The following is a 19,838-nucleotide window of genomic DNA, read 5'->3' on the forward strand; positions in this document are numbered from 1 at the left end:
CCTCAGCACCACATAAAAATGAAAGTATTGTGTCTACCTACAACTAAAAGAACAAAATATTTTTAAAAAGTGGAAATTAATTAAAATCATTTAAGATTATCATGAGAAATTTCAAACAATTCTCTCAATTGAAAAACAAAGTAAGTCAACAAAGTAAGCTAAAAGTATATTTTTTAAATATTGCTGATGAAAAAATAACAAAAGTTCACAGGATTAAGAATTTTGTAGAAAACTAGAAAATTTAGAAATTAAAAGCTGAATAGGAGAAACCTTCTGCACAGAATTGGAAACTAGGAAGATGTGGGGATTTCCTTGCTAAAATAAGAAAATTACAAATCAATCAATTAGCATAGAAAAGCTTCGACTGGTGCTTAGAGATCTCCCACTGTAAAAGACCCCAGGATCACTGGGCTCACAGCTAAGTGTAATCTGACCTTTAACAAATTCTGATTTTATTTCAAATGTCCATGATCTAGAGAAAAGAAAAGAGAAAGAGGTATTTCCTAAATCAGTTTATAGTATATTAAAGCTTGATACAATCAAGATATTTCAATCAATGTAGGATGTCAATGTTTGTACAACAGACATTGTTTTTTGTACCATTACAATACATACTGCCAATTAGCTCACTGAGGGCAGCAGTGGGGGTGGCCTTGAGGTAGCCCAGGAGAGAGAGAGGGTCTAGAGGATAGGTGGGGTCTAGATGAGGGGCAGGTCTAGAGGAGAGGTGAGGTCAAGAAAGGAGGGGGGCCTGAAAGAGAGTGGGACCTGGAGAAGTGGGGGGGGGGGGCTGGAGAAGTTGGGGGGCAAGGTGGGGAGGCCTGGAGTGAAAGAATGGACATTTTTTTAAGCTGTCTGTTTTATCTCAACTCCTTAAGGTCTCCCTCCCAATGATGGGAACAAAGCCCTTAAAGCTGTTCCAGGAAACAGCCCCAAACAGAGAGTAAAAGAGTAAATTGAGCAAGATAGTGCTCAGACAGTTAAGATATATAGGATATAAGATTACCAGAAACTATTGACCAGAATCTACACCCTGTTGTAAAACATTGTGAAACATGTTGTATGTTATCAGCAAACCCAGACCCCCTTTGGAATTTCCCCGCGGCTTTGTTCCCCTTTTCCCCTTCCGTGTGCGACCCCTCCCTATGTGTGGTTTCTGCCTTTATAAACTTGTAAGATTTTCTGCTAGGGACTCAACTCCTTGACTCCTGTGTGAGTCACGAGTTGGGTCCCAGCACGCTGGAATAAAAGCCTCTTGCGGTTTGCATCAAGTGACACCTCCTGCGGTTGATTGGGGTTGCCATCGATTCGTGGGACAGAGTTAGGGTCTCCTTTTTGGGGGTCTTACAGGAGAAGGGCAGGGTCTGGAGGAGGGACAGGGCCTGGAGGGGCAGGTCTGGAGGTCTTCTAGAGGAGGAGGGGTGTCTGGAGGAGGGTCAGAGGGACCAAAGATGGTGAGGAGCAGTGACCTTGATAGGTCCTAGCTCAGAGCTCCTTAATCTCCAGCCTTCCATCACCATATCCCACCCAAGGGAAACAGGTTGGAGCTGGGTGGAGGCAGTGACAGCCTGCCTGACTAGTCACTCACCACCACACTAGTCGCCAGCAGCCACCCTGAATTCAGAGGCAGTAGTCCCTGGGCCACCCACCACCACTACCTGCTGTATACCAACTGTCCTAAGTGCTGTAGAAGTGGCAGGTATTCATTACATAATGCTAAGAGGAGAGGAGCCAGGCATGGTGGCCCACGCCTATACCAACTGCTAGGGAAGCTGAGGAAAGAGGATTGCAAATTTGAAGCCAGCCTGGGCAACTAAGCAAGATTGTGTCTCAAAATAAAAAAGAACTGGGGATGTTCAGTGGTGGAGAACTTACCTAAGATGCATGAAGTCCTGGGCTCAATCCTCGTACTGCAAGAGAGAGAGAGAATGCACTGTTGTTATAAAGCCCATTTCCTTTTATTCTACCTTCAGTGTCATTTTAATGTGTTTTTTAATTACTTTATTTATTTACTTATTTTTATGTGGTGCTAAGGATTGAACCTAGTGCCTCATGCATACTAGGTAAGTGTTCTGCCACTGAGCTACAGCCCCAGCCTATTTTAATGCATTTTAATGTTTATTTGACAGAAGTTGTAGACTCTTAAAAACTAAAATATAAAGTGCTATTTGTTACAGATCAATCAATTCAACATAAAGAATTTCTAAAATGAAGGTGTAAGTTACTGGAAAATCTAGATCGGGCTCACAGAAACCTAACTCTCCAACATATTGGCATAGGCACTGACTTCCTTAACAAGACCCATAAAGTTCAAAAAATAAAACCTAGACTCAGTAAGTGGGACAACTTCAAATTATAAAGGTTCTGCACAGCAAAGGAAATAGAAGCATGAAGAGAGACCTTCGGAATGGGATAAAATCTCTGCCAGCTACTCTTCCAATAGGGGATTAATATCCAGAATGTACAAAGAACTCAAAACAACATGAAAAATCAATAACTCAATTAAAAATTGACAAAAGAACTAAACAGAAATTTCTCAAAAGAAGAAAAGCAATAAATATGTGAAAAAATGTTCGACATCCTTAGCAATCAGGAAAATGCAAATCAAAACTACATTGAGATTTCATCTGACTCCAGTCAGAATTGCAAACATCAAGAACACAAATAATAAACTCTAGCAAAGATGTGGGAAAATGTTCACTTACATGTTGCTGGTGGGACTGCAGACTAACACAACCACTCTGGAGAGCAGTGTGGAGATTCATCACAACACTAGGAATGAACCACCATATACTCAGCTGTCCCACTCCTTGGTATTTACCCAAAAGAACTAAAGTTAACACACAGTAGTGATACAGCCATATTGACGTTACAACACAATTCATAACAGCCAAGTAATGGAACCAGCCCAGGTGGCTATCAACAGATGAATGGATAAAGAAAATGTGACACAGATACACAACTTAGCCATAAAGAAGAATCAAATTACCACATTTATTGGTAAATGAATGGAACTAGAAAACATCATACTAAGCGAAATAAGCCAGACTCAGAAAGTCAAGGGTCAAATGTTTTATCTCATATGCAGAAACTAGCGAGAAATAAGGAAATATATAAAGGGGGTGAGCCCATGAAGATAAAAGGGAGGTCAGTGGAAAAGAAGGGGATAGAGGGGGAGAAAGGAGGAATTGGAAAAGGAAGGAACTGTGGAACAAAAGTGACTAAATGATGTGTATACATATATGAATACAGTGATTCCACCTTTATGTATATCTATAAAGCACCAATTTAATAAAACAATAAATAAATAGAGGAAGACCAGTAGTGGAGGGGGAACAGAGGAAGGGAAGAAGAGAAGAAAGTAGAAGTACTGGGAATGAAATAGAGAAAATTATATTCCATGCATGTCTGCATATGTCAAAATGGATCCCACTGATGTGTATAACTAAAATGCACTAATAAAAACATTTTTAAAAGAGGAAAATGTACGTGTAGTGCTACTTAAACTCCCACTTTCTCAGCCAAAGAAAAATATAGTTAATGAGTTTAGTTCCATGGAATAAATTTTTAATAAATTCTGACTTTGTTAGAAATAATGAATTTAAACTTAAATACCTTAGTGGCTTAACACATGTACTTTTGAATTATTCAATATTTTTCTACTATTTTAACACTGTAAGAGAAAATGAACCATTAAAATATTAAGGAAATGAGTAATGGGGTGCACTGGGGCCCCTCCCCTCAGGCTCAGGACCTTTCCTCAGCATTCCTTCTTCCTCCCTGCCAGGTTCCCTAGAAGCCACCCAGGGTCGCTGTGTTAAGACGACGAGGACCACAGCCTGAGGAAGGGGAGCTTCTGCACAATCAGCCTGCTGAAATTGGGAAGGAGGGCTGGGTTTGTGGCTCAGTGGTAGAGCGCTTGCCTGTCATGTGTGAGGCACTGGGTTTGAGCCTCAGCATCACATAAAAATAAATAAATAAATAAATAAATAAATAAATAAATAAATTGTGTCTATCCACAATTAAAATTTTTTTTAAAGAAATAGTGAAAGGGCGGGGGATATAGCTCTGTTGGTAGCGTGCCTGCCTTGCATGTACAAGGCCCTGGGTTCAATCCCCAGCACCACAAAAGGAAAAAGAAAAAAAGAAAAGAAATAGTGAAAGAGAGCAGGGTTCATAGCCAGGCTCCCCTCAGGTCTGAGGCCCAGGACGGGGCTCTTTCCTTACCCTCCCCATCTTTTTGTCATCTGTTGCCTGTTCATCCAGAAGCTTCTAGGGTGTCTCCCTCAGGCTGCTCTGAGAAGGGAACTCCAGGCGTCCCTAGAGACGTGGCCCACAGTGTCCCCAAGCCAGTTGTCTCCCTCAGGCTGCTCTTGAGGAGGGAGCTGCAGGCGTCCCTAGAGACGTGACCCACAGTGTCCCCAAGCCAGTTGTCTCCCTCAGGCTGCTCTTGAGGAGGGAGCTCCAGGTGTCCCTAGAGACGTGACCCACAGTGTCCCCAAGCCGGGCGTCTCCCTCAGGCTGCTCTTGAGGAGGGAGCTCCAGGTGTCCCTAGAGACGTGACCCACAGTGTCCCCAAGCCGGGCGTCTCCCTCAGGCTGCTCTTGAGGAGGGAGCTCCAGGCGTCCCTAGAGACGTGACGCACAGTGTCCCCAAGTCGGGCGTCTCCCTCAGGCTGCTCTTGAGGAGGGAGCTCCAGGCGACCCTAGAGACGTGACGCACAGTGTCCCCAAGCCAGTTGTCTCCCTCAGGCTGTTCTGAGGAGGGAGCTCCAGGCGACCCTAGAGACGTGACGCACAGTGTCCCCAAGCCGGGCGTCTCCCTCAGGCTGCTCTTGAGGAGGGAGCTCCAGGCGTCCCTAGAGACGTGACGCACAGTGTCCCCAAGCCGGGCGTCTCCCTCAGGCTGCTCTTGAGGAGGGAGCTCCAGGCGTCCCTAGAGACGTGACCCACAGTGTCCCCAAGCCAGGCGTCTCCCTCAGGCTGCTCTTGAGGAGGGAGCTCCAGGCGTCCCTAGAGACGTGGCCCACAGTGTCCCCAAGCCAGCTGTCTCCCTCAGGCTGTTCTGAGGAGGGAGCTCCAGGCGACCCTAGAGACGTGACGCACAGTGTCCCCAAGCCGGGCGTCTCCCTCAGGCTGCTCTGAGGAGGGAGCTCCAGGCGACCCTAGAGACGTGACGCACAGTGTCCCCAAGCCAGTTGTCTCCCTCAGGCTGCTCTTGAGGAGGGAGCTGCAGGCGTCCCTAGAGACGTGACCCACAGTGTCCCCAAGCCAGTTGTCTCCCTCAGGCTGCTCTTTGAGGAGGGAGCTCCAGGCGTCCCTAGAGACGTGACGCACAGTGTCCCCAAGCCAGTTGTCTCCCTCAGGCTGCTCTGAGGAGGGAGCTCCAGGCGACCCTAGAGACGTGACGCACAGTATCCCCAAGCCAGTTGTCTCCCTCAGGCTGCTCTGAGGAGGGAGCTCCAGGCGACCCTAGAGACGTGACGCACAGTGTCCCCAAGCCAGTTGTCTCCCTCAGGCTGCTCTGAGGAGGGAGCTCCAGGCGACCCTAGAGACGTGACGCACAGTGTCCCCAAGCCGGGCGTCTCCCTCAGGCTGCTCTGAGGAGGGAGCTCCAGGCGACCCTAGAGACGTGACGCACAGTGTCCCCAAGCCAGTTGTCTCCCTCAGGCTGTTCTGAGGAGGGAGCTGCAGGCGTCCCTAGAGACGTGGCCCACAGTGTCCCCAAGCCAGCTGTCTCCCTCAGGCTGCTCTGAGGAGGGAGCTGCAGGCGACCCTAGAGACGTGACCCACAGTGTCCCCACGCCAGGCGCCTCCCTACGCTGCTCTGAGGAGGGAGCTCCAGGCGTCCCTAGAGACGTGACCCACAGTGTCCCCACGCCAGGCGCCTCCCTAGGCTGCTCTGAGGAGGGAGCTGCAGGCGTCCCTAGAGACGTGACCCACTGTGTCCCAAGCCAGCTGTCTCCCTCAGGCTGCTCTGAGGAGGGAGCTCCAGGTGTCCCTAGAGACGTGACCCACAGTGTCCCCAAGCCGGGCGTCTCCCTCAGGCTGCTCTTGAGGAGGGAGCTCCAGGTGTCCCTAGAGATGTGACCCACAGTGTCCCCAAGCCAGTTGTCTCCCTCAGGCTGCTCTGAGGAGGGAGCTGCAGGCGTCCCTAGAGACGTGACCCACAGTGTCCCCAAGTCGGGCGTCTCCCTCAGGCTGCTCTGAGGAGGGAGCTCCAGGCGACCCTAGAGACGTGACCCACAGTGTCCCCAAGCCAGCTGTCTCCCTCAGGCTGTTCTGAGGAGGGAGCTCCAGGCGTCCCTAGAGACGTGACCCACAGTGTCCCCAAGCCAGCTGTCTCCCTCAGGCTGCTCTGAGGAGGGAGCTCCAGGCGACCCTAGAGACGTGACGCACAGTGTCCCCAAGCCAGCTGTCTCCCTCAGGCTGCTCTGAGGAGGGAGCTCCAGGCGTCCCTAGAGACGTGACCCACAGTGTCCCCAAGCCAGCTGTCTCCCTCAGGCTGCTCTGAGGAGGGAGCTCCAGGCGACCCTAGAGACGTGACCCACAGTGTCCCCAAGCCGGGCGTCTCCCTCAGGCTGCTCTGAGGAGGGAGCTCCAGGCGACCCTAGAGACGTGGCCCACAGTGTCCCCAAGCCAGCTGTCTCCCTCAGGCTGCTCTGAGGAGGGAGCTCCAGGCGACCCTAGAGACGTGACCCACAGTGTCCCCAAGCCAGCTGTCTCCCTCAGGCTGCTCTGAGGAGGGAGCTCCAGGCGACCCTAGAGACGTGACCCACAGTGTCCCCAAGCCGGGCGTCTCCCTCAGGCTGTTCTGAGGAGGGAGCTCCAGGCGTCCCTAGAGACGTGACCCACAGTGTCCCCAAGCCAGCTGTCTCCCTCAGGCTGCTCTGAGGAGGGAGCTCCAGGCGACCCTAGAGACGTGACGCACAGTGTCCCCAAGCCAGTTGTCTCCCTCAGGCTGCTCTGAGGAGGGAGCTGCAGGCGTCCCTAGAGACGTGGCCCACAGTGTCCCCAAGCCAGCTGTCTCCCTCAGGCTGCTCTGAGGAGGGAGCTCCAGGCGACCCTAGAGACGTGACGCACAGTGTCCCCAAGCCAGCTGTCTCCCTCAGGCTGCTCTGAGGAGGGAGCTCCAGGCGTCCCTAGAGACGTGGCCCACAGTGTCCCCAAGCCAGTTGTCTCCCTCAGGCTGCTCTGAGGAGAAGGGAGCTCCAGGCGACCCTAGAGACGTGGCCCACAGTGTCCCCAAGGCAGGCGTCTCCCCCAGGCTCCTCTGAGAAGGGAGCTGTGCCCCTCCCTGACCAGGGCTCTCCTGGGTCGGTCTTGAGGGAAAGTCTTACGTACTCACCCTGAAGGAGGCAGGAAGGGAATCAAAGATGGAGCCACGAGGCCCCGCCCCTGTTGGCCACACCCCTCCTGGCCACGCCCAGCGCTAGTCGCTCCTCCCCCGGGGGGCGGTGCTGCTCCCGGCTTCCTGGTGAATCCGAGCTGCTGCTTCCACCCTCAACTGTTCTGAATGGTATCTGTTTCCAGTCAGGTAGGTAGCAGGCGCCTGTAATCCCAGTGACTCGGTAAGCTCGGACAGGAAGATTGTGAGTTCAAAGCCAGCTTCAGCATCTTAGTGAGGCCCTAAGCAACTCTGTGAGACCCTGTCTCTAAATAAATTACAAAAAGAGTTGGGGATGTGGCTCAGTGGTTAACCACCCCTGGGTTCAATATCCAGTACCAATAAAAAAAATACATATATCTGTTCTCACTGCCTTACCTAGGTTTGTCTGTGTTATCTGTGGCATCACCAGGAGTGGAATCTCAGGACAGGAGAAAAGGGAGTCCAGGAGACCACCTCCCTGAACCCCCAGCCCTGCACTCTACCAGGCCAAGTGCTGCTACAGCCAGGCGCCAGGTGGGCAGAGGTGTGGACATGCACAACTGCAGGGAGCCCTGGCTTCACTTACATGTCCAAGGGCAGAAGGCCAGACACTGGCCACCACAGAGGCCTTTGGGAAGTGTGATCTTTAAGATGGAGTGATGACCCAGCAGGGTCTCGGGTTTTAAGAAAAAGTTAAACGCCAGCCCAAGGTGTTCAATATCAAGGTTAGGAGAACCTGAGCTCAGACCAAGTCCCCAGCAGTCTCTGGGTGCTGCAGGCTGTACATTCACTCAGAATTCCCATGGATTCTGATGTTCTCACACAGCCCTCTCCCCAGAAGCCTATGGGTAGCACATACCTATAGGATTCTGAGTAGTGCAGTCTAGTATTCTACAATGCAGTCCTGTTGCCAGGTTTCTGGGAGCTGCAGGCTATCTCATCACACAGGACACCCCCTAGGGATTCTGGGAAATGTAGTCTGGTGTTTTGCTACAGGCCACCCAGGATTCTGGTCATTGTAGTCTGATGCTATGTTGGTGCAGTCACACTCTAGTGGCTCCTTGGAGTTCTGAGCTCCCAGGAATTCTGGGTACTATAGTCTATTCTAAGGGAGCCCTGACCCCAAATATCTCTGAGAGGTGTGAACCAGTGATTATTCTGGTAGTGCAGTCCATCCTACCTAAGTGGATCTCAGCATCAAGGCTCCCAGGATCTGCATACTACAGCCTACCTGGGCACCCCAAGGAATCTGGGTAGGACAATACAAACCTTGCCTATGAAGCACTCCACAGGAAGATGTCTGGGGGCTGCAGGACCCAAGGGGGTTCTGGGTAGTAAAGGCTGATCTTCAGCATGTGTAGCCCTCACTGTGGAGGCTTCTGGGAGTTGCAGGCTGCACACTCACCTGGGAAACACCCCACCCAAGGATGCTGGGTTGTGTAGATTTTTTCCTACAGTCCTCACCACAGAGAATCCTGGGAGCTACAGTCCCCTCAGGATTCTGGGTAATGTAGTCCTGTGTTTTTTGCCTGTTCACTGCATAGGCTTCTGGGAGCTACAGCCCTTGAGGAATGTTGGCAGGACTGTCCAGTGATTTGCACACTCACCACAGAGGGTTCTGGGAGCTGTAGCCCCTGAGGACATGGGAAATGTGATGCAGCATTCTTGCTCAGTTACCACAAAGGATCCCGGGAGCTACAGCCCCTGAGGACTGTGGATAATGTAGGCTAATGGTTTGTCTGATCAACACAGAGGATCCTGGGAGTTGCAGCCCTGGAGGATTCTGGATAATGTAGTCTAGTGTTTTACCCACACAGCCCTGCTGGGAGGACCACGGGAGCTGCAGATACCCTAAAAATTCTAGGTAGTGTGGTCTACCATTGCAGCACATGCAGCACAGGAACCTCTGGGAGTTACAGGGTTCAGGCATCCCCAGGGGATCTGAGCACTGAATTCTGGTATTCTGCCCTTGCAGCTCTCACCCCAGAGAATTCTGGGAATGGCAGGTACCCAAGGGTAATAGGTACCATAGTTTGTAATTCTGCCCACACAGCCCTCACTGTGGAGGTCTCTGTGAGTTGCAGTGTTCCACAACAGGTATGGATAGTACAATCTGCCATACTCACTCCAAACTCACTGCAGAAGGTTCTGGGCACTATAGGTATGAAGGATTCTGGGTAGTGCAGTGTACCAAAACTTTGCAGCACTCACTCAGGTGGCTCCTGGGAGCTGCTTGCCATATTATTGCCAGTCACCCTGAAGACTCTGAACAGTGTAGTCCAGCATTCTGTTGCTCAGCACTCACCATAAAGGCCCCTGTAATCTTTGGTCCAAGTACTTGCCCTGGCACACTAAGGATTCTGGGCAGTGTGTCCCAGAGACTGCCTGTCCAGCCAAGGATTCTCCACAAAGGCCTCTGGTACACTGAGGATTCTGGGTAGCTTATCCCAGAGACTGCCTACCCAAACAAGAATTCTCCACAAAGGGCTCTGGGAACACAGTTGCCCAGGAACCCCCATGAATTCTGCATAGTAGTTGTTCTGCCCATGCAGTTCTTACCACAGAAGTTCCTGGGAATTGCAGGCCCCTGAGGATTCTAGTTAATGCAGTCCAGCATTCTGCACACATGACCCTCAGTGTATGGCCCATAGGAGCTGCAGGTCACATGCTGGCCCTGGTACCCTGGTGATTATGGGTAGTGCAGCCAAGAAACTATCCATGCAGTCATCACCACTGTGGGATGTGCCAGAGGGCTCACCCAGCAAATCCTGTCATCATCAGGTTTCTTCTAAAAAGTAGTAGTCTTGTAATGGAAAGAAGTCTTTAACACAGCCACAGTTGAAAATAATCATAACTCTTTAATATCAAATACCCAATTAATACACAGATTTCTCCAGCTTTCTCAAATAAATTTTATATTTAAACACAAATCAGGTTCAAACTAGGAGCATGCATTGCATTTGATTAATGTCTTAAGTCTTCCTTTGTCACCAACTTATTGATAATAAAAGTAGTTGATTTATACTATAGATCTTCAAGTCTGTGTTTTGCTTCTTTGTTTTATCTCGTAGTGTCTGGGATTAAGTCCAGGTCCTCACACATGCTAGGCGCCACTCTACCCTGACCTTTACACTTAAAGTAACTTTGAATTTCAACACTTAGACTTCTCAGTATTTCTCAAGTACTTAAAAACTATAAGAAAAATTAGTCAATAAAACATAAATAAGAAGAAGCAATGAGGTGCACATTAGACTTTCCCCTTGGACTCAAGTGAGACTCCAAGCCCTGGGCCCTCCCTGCAACATGGTGAGGGAGTATCTGTGTTTTTCCTTTCTGTGTCCTTATATTTCTCCCCCAAAATACACTCAAAACACATTGATGGGCTGGGGATATAGCTCAGATGGTAGAGTGCTTGCCTCGCAAGCACAAGGCCCTGGGTTCAATCCCCAGCACTGAAAAAAAAAAAAAAAAAAAAAAACACACATTGACATGTCATAATGATGAGCAGTCAAAGCCTCAGTAAGGAATACTGTTGTAAAACAAGTTCTGCCAAGATATTACCTGGGAAAGTAAAGGACATGCAGAACTTCTTTCTCAGCACAGCAGGCAGTGCGCAGGAATCCTCTTCCTCATGTTTTCCTCCCATGGACCTCAGTCACCCTGAATCCACAGTGGAGTCTCCATGGGTAGGTGCTGAGAAGGAAGCTCCGGTCCTCACCTTAGACAGACCCCCAGGCATCCCAGGTCATGGTGTCTGAGAGGTCTCCACTTGGCCAGACATAAATATATATCCAAAGCCACACCCTAGTTCCCACCTCTCCCATCCACACTAATGGATATGGAGAATGAAAAATTCCCAAGATAAAGAGGCCTGAGAAAAAGGGAGTAAAAATGAAGACCACGCATTGACAGCTTTCATCTCCCAAGACAAATGTTTTCCAGATGCTGGTTGCAGGCAGAGAGGGGGTGTTTCCTCAAAAGAAACAGTCTCTGGGAGATGTTAATCTCCTCCAAGGTAAATCCTCTGCAGGCACTGTCCACAGACCTTGACCAAAAGGCTCACATTCCTGAGTGTCAAGCAAACTGATACATGTTCACTAGACCACCCCTCAAAATAACCTATATAAACCCAGACCTTCTTTGTTCAGCGACTCATTTTCCACCAGGAGAGTGGGTCCATGGGCACCATTTCATCCCCCTGAATAAAGAGCTGGGTTGATGCATGAGCTTTGCGTCCTGCCCAGTCTTTTTTGTGCTAACACACACCCCACCACTTCAGCTAGAACTCAGTTAATCCCTATCAATGGATTAATTCATTGTTTGGGTTAAGACTCTTACAACCCAATTATTTCTCCTTGGAACCTTCTTGCATTGTCTCACACATGAGCTTTTGAGGGGCCCCTCACATCCAAACCATAAAAGTCCAGCTCTGCAGTTCGAAAGTCCAGTGATGGCATCAGTGGCTCTGAATAACTTTGAGTGGTCCCAGGGTGGCAGACTGTGTTCTTTTACAATTCATGGCACATTCACAGGACTGTTCTGTGGTCAGCCAGTCGGGAACCTTCCCAGTAAGGCAGCATCAGCGCTGTATAAGCCACCATTGTGCTTGGCCTTCTCTGTCCTGCTGAACTGATGTTCTGAGCCATAACAACACCCAAGTCCTTTCTCCTCCTGAAATGTGACAACCTGAAGAGCTGAAGCTCAATGCTCTTAGTGATTTTCCTATAAGAATAAAAAATTGGCTGAGACTGGTTCAGTCCACCTGGAAGTCCCCACAACAGAGAAAACCGGCTAGAGAAAACACCTGTGAAGCAAACCTGGAACTGAGCTTCTTCACCACAATCATCAGGGGACACTTCAACAGATGTGACCCATGAGGACTACAGAACTCTCAGCAGGTGTCAACTCGGAACAAACCCTTGCACTAGTAGACTCCACAAGCTGATCTAGCAGGACTTCCAGCAGCGTGAGGCTGTGTCCTTAGGGGGGCCCAGCCACACCCCACCTCCATCCTCTCCAATAAGACAGCTCCCTGAGGCAAACTCAAGGCTGCCAGGAAAACCAACTCCTGATGGCAGGTGCCTGACCTCCCTCCCTGAAGCACCTGCTAAAGGGGTTGAACACATGTGTCTCATGCAGTTTGGCAGGGCCTCTCTTGGAAACTGAGACCAATGGGATTCTATTCCTTTGAAATTAACCGTCAAGCAGGATAAGGCACATCTCCCAGACTCTGCAGGAAATAGAATCCTTATGTGGACAGCTGCCTCAAGCACAGCTGACCAAGTCATCATGACACTGACCAACCCTTTGCACCTTTTCACCTCACACTCGCCCTTTCCTTCCTTCTCCCTTTTAGTGTGTCAATCATCTCTGCACAAGCAGAATGGAGCTCTACTCTTTACTGTTAGTAGTTAGTGAATAAAATCCATCCCCACCCCTCTAACTGATGTCCAGATGCTTTGACATCACAAGAAGTGGAAATTCAGGAAAGAAGAAAAAGGAGTCAAGGAAACCACTTCCCTAAGACTCCAACACCTGCACTCATCCAAGCAAGCACTGCTGTAGCCCAGGAACCAGGCATAGAGGAGCCATGAACACTCCAGTCCCTGGTGTCCACGTGTCCCACCACAATCCACACATAGCACCTAACATGTAACCCATGTGCCCAAGGGCTTGGACACAGGCCAGAAAGAGAAGCAACTGTGGAAGACTCTGGGAAGCATAGTCTCTGAGACAGAATAACTTTGCCAGGGACTGGCCCTGTTTAAGAAAACAAGTAGAACTGGGCATGCTATTGAACACCTGTGATCCAGGCTACTCAGGAGGCAGGAGGATCACAAGTTCAAGGCCAGTCTGGGCAACTTAGCAAAACCCTGTCTCAAAATAAAAAATTAAAAGGGTTGGGGACGTATCTCAGTGGTAAAGCACCCTGGGTTCAAATCCCGAGTATGGGGGGAAGGAAGAAAAGAAGTTGAAGTAGCCACCATCAAGGTGAGGAAAACCTGCAACTCAGAAGTGACACCCCCCAGTGGCCTCTGGGCCTGCAGGCTAGAGGTCACCCTTCCCACCACTGCACAGGGGGGATTCCAGGAAACACAGTCTGTTCTACCAGTGCCTTCCTTACTTTCAGGGCTCCTGGAATCTGTGGACCCCAATAATCATGGGTTCTGAGGCTTGGGGTGTAAGGAATGCACTGGGGATTCTGCTGGGTAAGGTAGTCTGGTCTTCTACCACACAGCCCTCACAGTGAAGGACCATGGGAACTGCAGTCTGCAAGCTCACCTGGGCACCCTGCGTAGTACAGTGTGATGTTCTGAGGCCTAGGATGGAGGGAATGCACTGAGGATTCTGAGCAGCCTTATTCTGTCATACTACCAATGCAACCCTTGCTTCAGAGACTCCTGCGAGTTACTGGCCCCGACAGATTCTGAGCAATATAGTCCAGTCTTCTGCCACACAGCCCTGGCAGCGGAGGACCATGGAAACTGCAAGGCACCACTGAAGATTCTGGGCAGTGTAGTCTGGCACCCTGACTGCACAGTCCTTATCACAAGGTCTTTGGGAGCTGTAGTTCCCCAAGGATTATCGATATGTAGTCTGGCATTCTGCTCACCCAGCCCTCACCACTGAGGCTCTTGGAAGCGGCATACCACACGCCTGCCCAGACACCCCTGAAGATCCTGACTGATGCAGTCAGAGCTCTGCCCATTCAGCCCTCACCACAGAGGCTGCTGGAAGTAGCAAGCTGCACAATCACCTTATCACAAACCCCCCTCCCAAGGATTCTGGGTAATGTAGACCTGTGTTTATCCTACACAACCCTTGTTGCAGAGGATCCTGGGAGCTGCAGTCCCCAGAGGATTCTAGTGTAGTTTGGCATTATGCCTATCACTGGAGGAGTTCCCAGAGAGGGGGAACCTCAACTCAGGACAAGTGGGGTCCTTGGTGCACCCAATGGAAAAGAATTTTAGCAGAGACATGCAGATTTATTTAGGGAAGCAGACACATATTAAAGGGAGAATGCAGGCTAGCTCAGGACATCTCCATAGAGAAAGAGAAAGCAACCCCTTGGGGTTAGCAGCAGCTGGGGGTTGGACTGGAGGTGGAGTCAGCAGAGCTACCTGATTTTATGCCAGTTCTCTGGCTCTTCAGCATTGCCCTGGTTACTCTTTGCAGGCAAGGACACAAATAAGGCCCTGGGCTAAACTGCAGTTGTTTGTTCTGCATTTCAAGACTCATGAGTGTTCTGTTTTGAGACTCAGCAAATCCTTCTTTTTCTGTATCCCCAAATTGCCATTTCATGCTCACCAGACCCTCCCCAATAGGCCTCGGGAGCTGTGGGACCCTGATGACTCTGGATAGAGGAATCCAAATTTTGAATATGAATTTGAACTCTACCTTGAACTTGACCTTCTCCTTGAACTTGATCTTGGCCTTGACATCAAGCTCACCTTGACTCTTGACCTTGAACTGGGTATTGACTTTGAACTTTTGAGCTTTGACTTTGGTCTTGAACTTAGGCCTGAACTTGACCTTAAATGTGAATTTGACCTCAAACTGGAACATGATCCTGACCTGATCAGGATCCTGATCCTGAAGTGCCTTCCTCTTCTTCCAGGCCTGAGGACTGCCAGGGGTGTGCTGGGCTATAGGTAAGCAGTGTGATGGACTTCCAGACACTGGACTCCCAGGCTCCTTTTGGAGTGTGGATGCAGTCCTGTGGTTTCTGCCTGTTGATTCTGCAGACCCACCAGCTGGGCACACTCCAGGGTACAGTATCAGTTAAAGGGCACCCCCCAGGAAAAAGGTTTGCTTGTTTTTAAATATAACATTTGAGACTTTGGAAAAAGCAAAAACAACCCCATATATTTCTTTAGTTTTGGGTTGTTTTTTTTTTAGTTGATGGATCTTTGTTTATATGTGGTGCTAAGAATCAAACTCAGCACCTCACATATGCTAGGCAAGTGCTTTACCACTGAACCACAACCCCAGCCAAGATCATATTTTTAAAAACCCAAGAGCACAAAAGACTAAGGAGGGAAAACAAGTCTCCTGGCCACAAACGCTGGTCTCAGGGGCATCCACCAATGTCAAGCACCTATCCAGGCAATATTCAGATAATGGTCTCTCTGTGCCTGTTCTTCCTATAGACAGGGGGATAATGACACAAAATGAGGTGGTTGAGGGACAGGTGAGCGGATCTTTGCAAACAGCAGATGTAACTTAAGCCTTCTGTCCCACTGTACAGTCTTGTCCCTACCTGTTTCCAGGAGATGGCACCTTGTCTTAAAAAGGGGCCTCCTTCCTCTAAAAGTATGTGGAGCATGCTGGTGCCTGAGAGGATCACTTATTTAATTAGTCCCCAGTGGGGCCAGGAGGGTTGCTTCTGGTCTCTGGTACCCACTGGCATTTGCCACAACAGGCGTGAGCTGAAGGTGAGCCAGAAGTGTGCGTCTAGACCTGGAATAGATGCTTCCTCACCACCCCCAGAGTGGTTACCACCCAACATCCCCAGCCTTTGCTGAGGGTTCCTGGCCTTACCCTGCAGGGGCCAGATTCCTCACCTACAACCAACCATGCTCACAGTTGCATAACTCAAATCGAAACTTGGCAAGGAGAAAAAAAGTTGCTATGTGCCAGAGCAAGCAAGACAAGACAGCCAGCATGGTGGTTTTAATATAGAACATTCAGATTTTAAATATAGAATGCCCTTTCTTTTTACATATTATATGCTATGTCCACAATTTGTCCTCTACATGTTATGTAATCGGGACATTGAAATACAAACTCACAGTCATACACAAAGCTGTCCTTTGCACCGGAAGGTAAGACAGCAGGGGAAGGTGAAGAGGGGCGTGGAGCCTCGCCTTGGTCAATGGTACCCTCTCAATCACCTCGGGAGTCCTCACTGCTCCCATTTAACAGACGAGAAAACTGAGGCAAGGTCAGGTGGTCTGTCAGAAACCCTACCTGGCCTGCTGAGGGAATTCCATCAGAATTTTGCTTGACTCTGGGCTTCCAGGGGGCACAGTGCCAGCGACGACACCCCTCCCCGCGCTCCCCAGGCCCCACCCCCATCCTCTGCTCCGGGCACCCACCGCCCCGCCCCCAGGCCCCGCCCCCAGGCCCCGCCCGCGAGGCGTTTGGCGGACCCCGCAGCCCTGAGCCCTTGAGCTCAAAGCTGTAGGGCGGCTCCTGGTGGACAGTGCGGGTGGACCGCGCCAACCAGAGAGACGGCGACAGGGCACAAGGAGCGGCTCCCCCAGGTGTGGCCGCACAGGTGGGTCCCGGGTGCCAGGGCGAGACCAGGGCCGCACTGACCCAAGGGGCCTATCGTGGCCGGGCGGGGCGACCTCCGCCCACGGTCCCAGTTGCCTGCGGGCGTCCCACAGTCCAGAGTTCCCGAGCCGCGGCAGCACCCTCTCCAGGGCGGCTGTGTGGCTACTGCCCTCCTTACCTGGACTCTCCGAGGTAAAAGGCGCAGCCCTAGACCCTCAGGGTTCCTGTTCCCTCATCTGCCCGGGGGTGGAGGGTGCTAAGCACTGAAGGGACCTATGAACCACGGACGCAAAAGGAGAGCTGGGTTCTGAGAGAACTAGGCCATGGATGGGCTGGAACTAGGGCTGGGGGGAGGCGAAAGTGGGGTCCACACCTTGCCCTGAAATTCAGCAATTCCAGTGACCCTTGCACTCAGCCTGCCCTCAGGGCAGTTGAGCTGTTTACCCTCCTCACAGAGGTGTGGACTGCAGGGCTGGGGACTGAGTGCACAGGCCCTCAAGAGCTCACCCTGCCCATCTTGTGATCCAGGGCAGTGGCATGGAGCCTGACAGCAGCCCACTGACCACACACGTGCTAGACACTGCTTCGGGGCTCCCAGCCTGTGGCCTCTGTCTCCACTTGTCCCGGCTGGAGGACCTCACCCAGCAGTGGACAGAGCTGAGGAAAAGGTAGGAGGCAGACCCTGGGGCTGGGAGGGAATCCAGAGCACCTGATCCACCACCAGCACCAGCCCTTGCTGAGTCCCACCCAGACAGATCAGATCTCAGACAGCCAAGGAGTGCAAACATAGGGCTGCAGGGCAGAGCTGACTGCTGCCCACCTGCACCCACCAACCCCTCAGCCTCGAGGCCCACAGGTTCCCAGCCTGGACCCTCCCCACTGACTCTGAGCCTCGGTTCCTCACGTGGGAATACAGGGACAGTGAAAGTAGGTGTGAACATCCTACTCAGTTTGCTGAGGCCTGCTGGGGTGAGAGCAGTATGTCTCTCCCATGAACTTGAGAGGCCTGATGAGTTAAGGCCTCAGATGGCATAGCACCTAATTCCTGCTCTTTTTATTCTCCATACATCCTGTGAACAGGAACCAAATTACCCTTTTACAGATGGGGAAACTGAGGCAGTGTGAGGTAAAAGCCAGGCTTCCAAGCTAGGCCTGTGTTCCTCAGCCTGGATATGCACACACACTCTGCTGGGGGTGGGGGATTCCAGTCTCTGGTGCTGAAAGCCCAGACTGGCTGGGTTGTGGCCCTGCAGCTGGCCCTTGTAAGCAGGTTCATCCCCATGACCCTCCATCTTGAGGAGGGCAGGCACCTCTGTGGCCTCCTTTCCAGCCTGGGAGCAGGAGTGGGGAGCCAGGCGAGAAGGTAGGCCCAAAGGTTCAGGGTCTAGGGTGTAGCTGTTCCTTCCCTGTTCAGCTCTTCACAGAAGGTGAGGAGCGAGGGGCCCAGTCCCATCTAAATGAGCTCAGTGCTGCTCTGGCCAGGAGCCCCCATAGGGTTAGATAGAACCATTCCCACCCCCACACCATGCATGCACTTCCCCTCCTAAGTGCAGTGGGACACTTTAGGTCCACCTGGTATGAAGAACATGGGAACTTTAGAGGTAATGAGGCAGAACTGCAGGCCTTCAAAACACTCCATGAGGGATAAGCCTGCTCAACATGGACCTTCCATCCAGTTGGAAACAGGCCACCACATAAATGTATGGTTATTGACCCAGAAAGCCAGGCACAGTAAATTATATGAAAAACACAGGTTAGAAAACATTATGAATAGTAGAGTCTATCATGCATTTTGGAAAAAAAAAAAACTTGTAAATAAACATTTAAACATAGAAAAAAATCTAGAAAAATATATTGAATACAAAGATCATGGGAGAATTTTTCCCTTTTTGCTTCTCTATTGATTTCCTAAATAGGCAGTGCAGCAGTATCCCTAGAAACTGCCCCACCATCTCTGCTCAGCTATGTCTGCATCAGGCTGCAGAGTGTCTGAGGCCACAGGGATCAGACCCAAGGGGATTGGGGAGGCTGGCTCCACATCTGAGCTCGGCAGCCCATCTTCTCCCCAGCTATACAGACCCAGATGGCCGCTGTCCTGGGCTCCTGAGGCCAGGCCAGATGAAGCCAGGCACCTATAAGCTGTCCTTTGACACTGAGAGCTACTGGAAGGAGAGGGGACAGGAGAGCTTCTACCCATATGTAGAGGTGAGTGCTGTGGGGGATGGAGAGGGTGGAGGCTCTGACTCACTGACCTGCAGACCAGGACTCATCAGCAGACCGGTCCCACCTCTCCGAGGGAGGTGGAAGGCACAAGAGCGTGCCTGCTTTGAGCTCCCCACAAGAAAGGGGTCCTGGGACTTGAGGCATGAGACTTCATGTCAACATGCCCATCCATGACCTGCCCAAGTCAGGCTTTGGGGAGGCAGGCTGGGGGTGACTCATCCCCTCTTCATAGACAGGTTTTCATCTGCCCTGACTCCAGCTCACTGGGCCTTCCCTCACTGCCTCCCCTTTCACCTGGAGCCAGTCAAAGAACCTGGCCTTTTTCACATCCAGCATGCCCAGGGGATGATTCACCCCCATCCTCAGCCCTCAGGAAGGTCCCAGTCCACCAATGGGCTTCAGCTGACCCTGCCCCACCATCCGGGCTGCTTTCCCAGGGAGCACTGGGGTCAGGTGGCTCCTGTGCTGTGGTCCCTCACTGTCTTCTTGTTCCTTCTCTGCATCTCTCAGGTTGTTTTCACCATCACAAAGGAAACCCAGAAATTCCATGTGCCTCTGCTGCTGAGCCCATGGTCCTACACCACGTACCGAGGGAGCTAGAGCCCATCCTTGCTCTGGCTGGGCTGACCACCCACCATCAGTGGTAGCCCGCTTCCTTGGAGGTTCTGGTCCACCTCTGGAATTTCTTAGTGGGCAGCTGTGACTTGGGTCAATAAAGTCAGTGCTGTATCTGCAGAGCTACTTGTGGTGGGCAGCCATGACTTACTCAGGTCCCTAATGTCAGTGCTGCATCTGCAGAGCTGCTCCCATCTTTGGAACGGGGACAGAGCTCTGTCACCTCGGCCCCCACACGAACAAGGGGGTTGTCAGAGGAGGTGCCGCTAAGGTCGGAAGACTCAGAGGTGTGGTGTGGCAGAGCTGGACGTGCCCCCAGGGAAGGAGTCAGACTAGGATGCCCTGGGCAGAGG

The 19,838-nt window shown here is 51.0% G+C and overlaps 1 protein-coding gene across 2 annotated transcripts; it reads left to right on the top strand.

Moving 5' to 3' along the window:
• The first annotated feature begins 16,490 nt into the window (after nt 1–16,490).
• LOC306648817 (5-hydroxyisourate hydrolase-like) lies at nt 16,491–19,605 on the top strand. 2 transcript variants are annotated; one of them, XM_079119177.1, is made up of 4 exons: nt 16,491–16,648; nt 17,176–17,315; nt 18,717–18,852; nt 19,381–19,605. In XM_079119177.1, exons 2-4 carry the CDS (start codon nt 17,185–17,187, stop codon nt 19,468–19,470), a joined length of 357 nt encoding a protein of 118 aa, XP_078975303.1. In that variant the 5' UTR covers nt 16,491–16,648; nt 17,176–17,184; the 3' UTR covers nt 19,471–19,605. The 2 variants fall into 2 exon arrangements, with proteins under 2 accessions (XP_078975303.1, XP_078975304.1); XM_079119178.1 differs by lacking the exon at nt 16,491–16,648 and adding an exon at nt 16,707–16,839.
• The last annotated feature ends 233 nt before the right edge of the window (nt 19,606–19,838 follow it).

Source organism: Sciurus vulgaris (genome assembly GCF_902686455.1).
Source record: "Sciurus vulgaris genome assembly, chromosome: 17".
NCBI classification, from domain to species: domain Eukaryota; kingdom Metazoa; phylum Chordata; class Mammalia; order Rodentia; family Sciuridae; genus Sciurus; species Sciurus vulgaris.